General features: G+C 32.7%; 1 protein-coding gene across 1 annotated transcript; it reads left to right on the top strand.

Moving 5' to 3' along the window:
• Positions 1-2,632: 2,632 nt before the first annotated feature.
• On the top strand, positions 2,633-10,844 carry LOC133867307 (uncharacterized protein At4g15970-like). The gene is made up of 5 exons (XM_062304033.1): positions 2,633-3,014; positions 6,530-6,889; positions 7,454-7,935; positions 8,068-8,162; positions 10,645-10,844. The coding sequence occupies exons 1-4, from the start codon at positions 2,799-2,801 to the stop codon at positions 8,108-8,110; spliced, it is 1,101 nt and encodes a 366-aa protein (XP_062160017.1). The 5' UTR covers positions 2,633-2,798; the 3' UTR covers positions 8,111-8,162; positions 10,645-10,844.
• Positions 10,845-11,071: the final 227 nt, after the last annotated feature.

Below are 11,071 nucleotides of genomic sequence, written 5' to 3'. Positions count from 1 at the left end.
GACATGAATTCACATAATTTTAAAAGAACAAAAAATTGTAAGGTATCCTTGTCATCACAAGACCCACATGTCTGAACAAGTTTTAAACAACTCACTTATTTGTTTGAAAAAAAAAAAAAAAAAAAAAAAAAAAAAAAAAAAAAAAAAAAAAAAAAATCTCACATTTATAACCTGAACCAGTAGCGTTTGGAACAGTAAATTAACAAATGGAGAAGGATTCGGATCCCAGAAATGAGACAAAAGCTGGCCGAGTGCGTCAAGGCATGCATCTCGACATATGACAATGGGCATGACTTTGTAAAACACAATGAAGCCTTTTTTATATGCTTTTGGCATTTCTTTTTTCTTAGAGCAAATGACAACTGCAAGGTAGGTGGACATCCGCCATTGACGAAAACAACAAGGAAAATAGAAGAGCGAGGAAGGTGAGAAATGATATTCTGCACCTCTGTCTTTTATTTATAAAAAGGGTTAAATATATTTTAGCCCTCAAATTACCATCATTTTTTCGAATGGCCCTTCAAACTACCAATGCTTAGATTCTGGCCCCTTAAATTACCACTTTCTGATTTTTTGGCCCCATCCGTCTATTTATGCCGTCAATTTTAACAGAAATTGGCCAAAAACTCAAAAAATACCCCTCCCTTAACTGTGGAAATTTCAAAGTGTAGGAGGGGTATTTTTGGATTTCTGTTTAAAATTGACGGCATAAATGGATTGATGGAGCCAAAAAATCAGAAAGTAGTAGTTTGGATGGCCATCCGGAGAAATGGTGATAGTTTGGAGGGCTAAAATATATTTATCCCTTATAAAAAATAAAAAAAAAAAAATTCACAAAATTAGATCCGGAGCATTCTTTATAGCCTCACCAAATTTTACTAGGCAAAATAGCTAAAAATTATTTTTTTTCTCTATTCTGGTGAGCCACTTTTTTTAAAGCACCCCCAACAGCCTCACCATTTTAATTATTCACGATCACTATTCCATTTAAATAATATTTTTTAAGATTTCTTTATTCTTTCACTATTTAATTTTTATTTTTTTTTTAATATATGTGAGTGATTTTTGTGAGTTTTCATTAAATTGCATCACCAAAAGCTATTTTGGGTGAGGCAACTAAAAATACTTTTTATTTACATAATTTGGTGGTTCTTTTTATTTATTTTTAAGAAAAAGGGAAAAATAGTCAATAATTACGTAAAGAGGTGGCCAAGTATGGTGCCTCGAAGAAAGTAGCATAGAAATAAATACAAAAGGGTTTAACTCACGTTCGTCGAGCCTTCAAAACGTCACAATTGGCGCTTCCTTTCACCCAATCAAAAAAAGTTATCGAACTCCCTCACGTTACGCACATGTGCTTCTTTTTCGAATATTAAAAGTCAACGAAAACTCCCTAAATCTAAACCATCGCCCAGATTCGTCCTCCCTGGAGGCTGGATGGATCCGAGTCTTTCCCCCCAATGCCCAATGTATCACGTGTTTAAGGAAAAAAAAAAAAAAAAAATAGTAAGTTGCTCTAACAAAAATACAGAAAATCTTTTTTTTTTTTTATTTTTTAATAATCGAAGGCAAGGGATAACTTTTTTCAAAACGCACAATTTTAAAGGCTAAACTGCGTCTTTAAAGGTCAAATTGTAATTTTTTCAAACGTTTAAAAATTACATTTTTAAATCCCACATTTTAAAATAAATTGATTTATCTTTATGTGCTACTGTAACTTTTTTAACTGTTTAAATTTAATTTAAAGTTTTTTTTATTTTATTTTATGAGAAAGGCAGAAATAGTGAAATTAAATCTGGACCAGTTGTAGTTTTTTTTTTTTCACAACACCTCCATTGAATTATACTTTTATCTCATTATAATTTCACTTGGCTAACGTGTTAGTTCCAATCAACTATTACATTAGCTCTCGTAAAAAAAAGGAAAAAAAATAAAAAAGAATGGCAACGTGGTGAAATAGTTGGGGATTAAAAATATGGTTTTTAAACTTTCTAACATTACTCTTAAATCATAGTCATTGAATTTAACAACCCCTCTTAATGAATAATTGATACTTCAAATTGGATTTGATGTTTTTTTTTTTTTTTTTTTTTTTTTTTTTTCAATCCATTAAATGAACGTCTGTTCTAAAAACATGTTAGTCTTGCATCACATAAATTAATTTAAAACAAATTATTCCAACTCAAGTGGAAGGAATTAGGGTCGGACCTACATGGGGGCCAGGGACTCTAGCCCCCAAGCTTGAAAATTTTCTTCAAAATTTTCTCTTTTTTTAAAAAAAATAAATAAATAAATTTTATTCATAATTTTTTTTTTTAATAATTTTGCTCCCCAATTTTCTTTTTTTTTTTTTTCTTTTTTTCTTTCAATTTGACCACCTATATTCACAAGGCTGGTCCACCACCGGAAGGAATATCCAACAAAATAACCCAAATCAATCCCTTAAAATAAGCTCACCATTATTTTGCTACTTGCAAGTTCCAACTCTCTCTCTCTCTCTCTTAGTGCCTATGTTTTGAATAGTGGGCTAAATTAAAGTAATATTTACTCAAAGAAAAAAAAAATAAAGTAGTATTTTATTTTTTTAATTCAATAATTCATATTAATTTTCAATAGCTTATTAATTTAGAAGAGTGAGAAGAACGGGCAACATTAATTAATAAAAGAGCCAGCTCTTCTTGGGCTATAAAAAATATTGACATTGACATTGCAGCCATAGATGGTGAAGAAACGAGAGACGGGAAAAATTAGTGCTTCTAGTCTTCTACTCTGAAGATTGAAGAATACCATCGTCAGCAATGAGCAACTCAGCCGCCGGCGCCGCTGACCCCAGCAACGACAATAAGCCGCCATCGTATTCCGCCGGTAACCATCTCGCCCTCCATCGGGTTGTCCAGGCCATGCTTTTACTTGTGGGATCAGCCGCCTTAATAGGCCTGCTTCGTTATAACTCGGCCTACCCTTTCCAGTTTCTTCCCGGCTCTTATAATCGTGCCTCTGAATCACCACCTCCGGTGAGTTTTTCTTCTTCTTTCAGTTCTTGCCTGCCTATACATAAATCTTTCAATTTCTTTCTTTTATTCATTTTTATTTTATTTCCAAATATTTTTTGTTGATGAAGACTTGCTTTCCTTTTCTCTAAGCGTTTTTTTTTTTATCAAGTCTTTGAAACGGCTTTATCGCTTAACACAATAGTGGCTGTCTTTTTTCTTTTTCTTTCTTTCTTTTTTTCTTTTCTTTTTTTTATTGGTGTGAAAAATATATTAATTAAATAATTAAATTTATTTTTTTAAAAAAATAATTATTTAAGATGGTATCATATTAATAATATTACATCATCACTTACTAAAAGATTAAGCCCACACAACAAAACAAACCTTTTTTTTTTTTTTTTTTTTTGGAATTATGGATGATGGAAAAAGGGGGATAATGGGGGAGAATGCATGGCTTGTAGTTTTTGACAGGACAAGCAAAACCTTGATCATTCCGAGAATATGTGGATGTAATCAATCCAACGTCAACGTCAATTGCCTTTTATTTTAAGCTACTTTTTTATATTTATTATTAAGAGCAATAATAATTCGAACAATAAATATGAAAAAAAATTTATGAGATTCACCTGTCCAAATAAGTGTATAAACTACCTGAAAATTGTTCGGATAATCAGGCTTATAGGAAATTTCTAGCAAGCTTCATGCAAATCACGCATGCATATCCTCAATAACACCTGAGTTTTCATTTTTTTTTTTTTAAGACCTAAGCTTTGATGTATTTTCAATCTAAGTCTAGTTTAGGATTGCCTTAATTTTTCGGAACAATTTTTTTTCTTTTCAATTATACCCTCCCAATGTATAGATAGCTACCAATTGAGAAAAAGGGAAAGAGAGGAAAGGCGGAGGGACCAAAGAGAAAAATTGGGAGGATATAAGTGAAGAAATTACTCAATATTAATAGAAATACTAGGTAATAGAAGTCTTAGATTGAAAATTGGACTAAAACAAAGGTCTTAATTTTTTATTTTTTTAAATGAAAACCCAAGTCTTAAAATCAAAATAAGATAAAAGGCTTTTTATATATAATTTTCTTTCCTTTTTATTTATCGTTATATTTTAAAGGGCAAAAAAAAAAAAAAAAAAAAGACGAATTTAATCTCAGTTAATAAATGTACCATTTTTATTAAGCTAATAAATGAAGAATTTAATTATCCTTCTTCTTGTGTTAACGGCTTTTTGGATATTTAAATTTCGATTTGTCAGTTAAATAGTCTGTCACTGTCAGTTTTTTTTTTTTTTTTTTTTTTTTTTTTTTTTATATATATATATTTCTGAGCCGGTGAATGTCAGTTTATGTAATTATTCTAAGCATTTTCCATTCAATTAAATTGTTTACATATTATGTTTTACTAGACCTTTCTACCCTTGGCTTATAGTTTTGTTGGTTGAGCCGGATTCAGCTGGGTCCCAAGGACTCGAAGCAACTTCCATTAGAAAAAGAAAGACTCGAACCAATGGTAGACAGGTCAAGTCAATACCAGAGGCCCCACTTGTGGGGTCAATGATTTCAACGCCACCTAATAAAACTATGACAAATATTATTTTTATTTTTTTTGTAAGTAACTAGGATAATTATTGAATTTTTTTTTATCTATTTAATTATTATAAACTACTGATGTTTAATTTTAATATCTTTTTAGTCCTCTAATTTTAAGATGTTAAATTTGTATCTTGGTAAAACTTATAAGAGACATGTTGTACATGAGTCTTACATATTTAATTGTTGATTTGAAAAATATATATATATATAATATATCAAATATGAAAAAATAGCATTTCTCAACATATAAAATTAAAATCTTTTCTATTTTCTTTTGGTACAATTTATTAATCAAAAGCATTTGTCATTAATTTAGTTTAAGTGTTTTGTAGCCACGGAGAGAATTTTTTTACAAATTAGATTGTATAATTGAGTTGTAAGAGTTCTTACAACTCAGCCTCTAAAAAGTGACATATATCTTTTAAGCATATGAAAAGCAATGAAGTGGTTGAATTCTAGTGATCAGGTAGCCTACAAAGAATGAGACTATAGGCCGGATAGGTGAACCTTGCACCTAGGGTAGTAGGGTTGCCTAGGACGGTGGACTCCGCAGTTCCATCTTACTTGAATTGTAATGCAATTTAGACACCTCAATTGTAGGAAATTTTAATTCCTTCTTACAATTCGAACACTGTAATTATAGGGAATCTAGGGGCATGTTTGGTTGAGAAATTTCTTTTCAAAGATCGAATTCTATTAAGATTTTATTCAACTTTTTCTAAGTTTTCTAAACCATCCAAAAATAATTTCAAAAAATAATTTCTTTCGGTATTCACAATTTTTCGCATAGCCAAACGGGCCCCTAATTACTGCAGTACTCTACCTTTTTAAACATGAAAAGTACAGCTAAAGTTTGGGATTATAATTAACTTATATTAGATAGGTGTTAATTAAATCAATCTCGGATCCACTTGTGCCATGACCTGTGACCCATTAGACGAGAATATCCTATTCAATTATTGGAGTATATATATATATATATATATATATATATATACACTCCAATAAGGAGCCCAAAATTTCCATGCTTTTTCTTTGAAAAGTGCTAGGGGCCCTTCCATTCCTCTAACTTCATATTCTTTCTGACGTGGTAATCCGAGTCCATCCAAAAAATAATTTGTCTAACTTTTCTCATGGGCAGCGTCGACCCAACCTTTGGTAGTGCATGGTCGGCCACCCCTACCAAATTTCTAAGGGTGGTCAGTTATTACTACCATTCTCGATGTGAGATCTAATAACTGCAACCATTAAATTAGGTGGGTTCCGACTACCCACCTTAGTGTCACACTAGTAGTGTCGCTGTAATATGAGGCCATGGCCAGTGCATGTGAGCAATTAATTTGAAGGCTGGGCCACTTGGCCTAGTTGAAGCAATATGTTTCATGTTTACCTTTGATGCTTGGATTAAAACTAAGCTCTCTGTGCTTATATGGATGATAGGCATATGGAGGAAACTAGTCGTTGATCGATTAGTAGCACATGCCAATTTCAGCTCGACTTGCTTTGCGTTCTAATCTCTCTGCTCCTTTATGATCACTATGGCTTGACATCCTCACTCAGTTGATTAGTTTTGAGTAAGACCGACATTTTTTTACAAAATTAGCACGTTAGAGTTATGATTGGCCTATATAGTCTTATGCCCGTGTCTGAACACGATCCGAACCCGATACACTAACACAAATTGTCATCCCTAATCCCGAGTTTATATGTTTCGCTTCTCTCTGTTATTTTCATAGCTATATGGCTCAGGGTGCTGGCATATATATTTTTCTTATCTAACTGGAGAGATAGAAAGAGGGAAAGACTAGTATATATATCCTTATTGTCACAATCAAACTAATTTATTGCTCCTATCGATTGATGATCAATCTTATGTAAAACCCACATATGTACTTGGATTTTTGTTTCATTTCCCATATTTTATTTGAATTGCCAGGCAAAAGTTGAGTTGGATAGAGTTCTAAGAAATGCATCAATGGAGGACAGTACCGTTATCTTGACTACTTTGAATGAGGCATGGGCAGAACCCAGTTCTATGTTTGATCTCTTTCTGGAGAGTTTTCGAATTGGGAATGGAACACAGAGGCTTTTGAATCATTTGGTCGTAATATGCTTGGACCGTAAGGCATATGCCCGTTGCTTAGCTTTACACTCTCACTGTTATTATCTTGACAGCAAAGGAGCCAACTTTTCACGTGAGGCTTTCTTCATGACCCCAACATACTTGGAGATGATGTGGGATAGAATTGAGCTTTTGGCTTCTATCCTTGAGATGGGCTACAACTTTGTTTTCACGGTATATATTCTCTTAATTAATTTCTCTTTCTTGTTAATAAGTATTTGAATTATTGATTAATGCTACACTTACAACTCTTTTACGTATTGTTCTTTTACAACTTCTCGACACGATTGGAGTCACGTGTTGACGCGTTTCGACAAGTTGTAAAAGAGTTGTAGGTCTAACGGTTTTTTTCTTCTTCTAGATTATTATGAATAACAAAAGTATTTTTAGTTTCTTGATATCTTTGATCTTATTCGTGTGCCTTAATTACTTGATTGAATCTTGGACGTATGGTAACATACAATAATTAACAATTAGTACTTTAATTTTTAGGAAAATGTTTGGTTTCATTCTTTTGCACATCTTTTGTTTATCTCTATAAAAGAGATCGATGTACAAATCCATCATTGAATCATGCATGAGATCACATACACGTGGGTTCCACAGATTCAATGGTGGATTTGCAATAAAGATTTTGTTGTACGATCCAACGATATTGTACATAGCATTAGATCTTAGATCTAATAAATCTAATTTGAATCATAAAATAAATCATCTCCGTTTGACTTTGATTGCCAGGATACTGATGTGATGTGGCTTCAAGATCCATTTCAACGGTTCTATTCAGATGCTGATTTCCAAATTGCTTGTGATCAATTCTATGGGAACTCTTATGATGTAAATAACAACCCAAATGGAGGATTCAACTACGTAAAGTCTAACAATCGGACGGTTAATTTTTACAAGTTTTGGTACAAGTCAAGAGAAGCATATCCAGGGAATCATGATCAAGATGTACTTAACAAGATCAAGGGTGATCCATTCATCACGGAGATTGGACTGAAAATGAGGTTCCTTGATACTGCTTACTTTGGTGGGTTCTGTGAGATTAGTAGAGATTTAAACCTAGTTTGTACAATGCATGCAAATTGTTGCACTGGCCTTGAGAACAAAGTTTATGACCTTAGAATTTTGCTCGAGGATTGGAGCAAATTTATGTCACTGCCCCCAAGTATGAAGGCATCACCACCATCCTCATGGACAGTTCCACAAAAATGCAGGTATATATATATAAATTATTTGGATATATATGATTTGCTGGAAAAATTATTATTATTTAAAAAAAAAAAAAAAAAGTTTCTATGATGGTTAAGAATTGGTTGTGTTGTTAACGTGTGGTCATTATCATCAAGGAATTCCTTTGGTAAATTATCAACGAAGAACGGCAGAAGGTGATCATAAATGGCAATATTTGCACACTTTTAAGGGTTCGATCATATAAATTCAGGTAAATTATTTTAATTGTTAATAATTATTTTAATTTTTTTTTTTTTTTTTTGGCTTTTGGTTTTTGAAAAGATATATATGAAATTTTAGGGGAAAATGTACTTAGCCACCAAACTTTTAAAAGTGACACTTAACCCTGTTGAACTATGACATTATTACAAGTTTTTTTTGATCGAACTGCCCGAATTGCCCCTGGAATTATTAAAAAAAATAAAAGAAACCTGAAAACAATAAACCGAAAATGCAATAGGTGGTGGCCGAAGAACTTAAAACACAAAACAGTTTTTTTATAAATCTCAATTATTTCTCTTCTTGTCGGAATATTTTGTCAAAATATGTGCCTAACTTTTGTAGAAGAGTTAAATTATTATTTTAAAAATATATATATATATCAGGTTGGTCGTGTAGCCACCCTAAGTGGAGTAGGGTGGCCGTGATGTGGTGTTGATGGCCATGTGGCCACCTCGGTTGACTTTTTCTTATCTTTTCTTTTTTCTTAATTTTTTTTTTTTAAAAAAAAAAAAAATTATTACAAGTAGTCTTTACATATGTAATGCTCGGCCCAAAACACTTGACAAATATTTAGATATGTTTAATTTGCTAATAAAAAAAAAAAACCAAAAAAAAAAAACACAATGAATGAATGTTGTGGATTTTCTAAACCATCCAAAGTACGTAGTTTTAGATAAAAAAATTTGGGCTTTCAAACTACTTTAAAATTTGAATTCTTCAAAAATCTTATGAACGATCCGTGGATCGTCCTAATGATGCCACATAAGTCACTAGACAACACTTTAACGATGTCACGAAGAAGAAGATAACAAAATTTTAGAAAAATCGTCCTAATAGTTATGGATAAGTACTGTTCGGACGGTCATAGTGCGCATGCAACAATAATATATCTAAAAGCTTAGATAAGTGGAGGAAAACCTTATTAAGGGCTGTGGAACCCTAGCAAAACCCCCAACTCGCCACCCTTCCACCCTAGAGAGAGAGAGAGAGAGAGAGAGAGAAAGAAATTTGCTTGGTTTTGGAGGCTTAATTAGGAGATATTTGTGGTAAAAGAGCTGAACTTGATCTTGCATTGCATGTTGTAATTTATGTTGGAGCTTTATTTCGTGTTAGTTTAAGTGTTTGCTTAGAATTTCTTGATCATTGTTAGAAAGTTAGGTTCTTTTGGTAAAAAAAAAACTAGACTTTACATGAAAGCTTGACCCTTTAGGGGCTAGTCTTAGTTTTGGACCTTTGTCGGTGCATGGCCCCTTACTTTCGTCATATAATAACATCTCTAGGCTGTTTAGCAAGAGGAAAATGGGAAAAAACGATGGGTTGTGTTAAATAAGTACCTTTAGGATTTTAGACCACTTTAGGGTCTAGGGAAAATGGAAAGATAGGAGTTTGTTGAGTGAAAGCTTAGAAAAATGCATTCTAGAGCAAAAACATCCAAACGGTGTCGAAAATCATCCTAACGATGGAGACAGCCATCCCAATGATTTTCGGGAGGTCCAGACGGTTTTGGGACAAAATATGTTAATTAGGGTCTTAAGTGCAAATTAGGATTTTTACCTTAGAACTTTGGGTAACATTAGAGTGTGATACAGAGTAAGAAGCTAGAACCTTCACAAGAAGCTCGTGTTTGAAATTTAATGCTCGAGGTAAATAATCACCTGCAAATGCTTAAATGACTAAATCTTTTTTGGCATGGAAATATTATGTTTATAACTTTGCATGTCAAGCTAGCATGAAACCCTTTATCTACATGTTGTGAGCCTTAAGTTCAACATTAATATTATTGGTCGACTATTTTACCCCCGTCAATTAGCTTGCAAAATTATGTTTACTATTAGCAGATGTTAAGTGATGGATTGACATGGCTATTAATTTTATATTACAAAATCGTTTATCAAAGATTGTAGCATAGGCATACTACACAATACAGACTTGACCTTATGGCCGTGTGATGTGTGCGTGAGTTCTACTCAAGATCTAAGAGCTATCATGAGCAGAGTAACCACTTATAGGTGGGGTCACCTCTGATTGCATCACTAGTTGAATAGCACCTGTGGGTCAGATTCTGTTGAACAACAAGGGAATGGCTTGCTATGATACTTCACCCGTTAGCCGCAAGGTTGTCCTTAAGTCCCACGGGACGCGCTACCCCTACCATGAAGGGGTTAAGTACACGGATAGGCCAAACTATTATTTATGTATAGCACATCAGCATGATTTTCTACCTTCCAACTGATGCGTGATTTTTCGAAGTATAAAATGTTCCCCAACTAATGAACCGCTTAAAACCACATTTGAACTTTATTTTTGCAAATGCTTCTATGTCAAAATGCAATTATTTGCATATTTATAAACATGTATTTTTTTTCATAACTGTCATTAATAATTGGTTAATTTATTGCATGAGCTATCTATTGCTGACAATTTTACTTACTATATCGTGGACTTACGCATTTCTTTTCGACTTGATGCAGGTCTAAAGGTGGATCTAGTTGTCATTGAGAAGATTTATTTTGGTTTTACAATTGTTGTGCATAAATGGTGATTAGCGCTCGGACTATATAATTGTAATGTCATTGTGCAAATAGAGAAAAAGAGAATATGGTGACATTGTAACCTAGGGGTAAATCTTCGTATTGTTTTTAATTAAATGATTTGGAGGCGTTACAATTAACGTCTGTTTGGGCTTCTCAAAATAAGCATATGTACTCTATAATAAAAAAAAAAAACATTTTTTCCAATCCAGACCCTACCAAGAAACACTTTTAAAAATAATTTTTACTTTTATATCACATCAAAACACATTTTCAAACCAAAAAATTAAAAATAAAATAACCTTCAAAAACACATTAACAAACATACCCAAAGCATTTTTTTTTTGGAAAACTTTTCACAACTTCT

The sequence above is a fragment of the Alnus glutinosa genome, chromosome 4, assembly GCF_958979055.1.
Source record: "Alnus glutinosa chromosome 4, dhAlnGlut1.1, whole genome shotgun sequence".
In the NCBI taxonomy this organism is placed as follows: domain Eukaryota; kingdom Viridiplantae; phylum Streptophyta; class Magnoliopsida; order Fagales; family Betulaceae; genus Alnus; species Alnus glutinosa.
The sequence above is the reverse complement of the archived record's forward strand: the minus strand, read 5'-3'. Positions and strand labels throughout refer to the sequence as shown.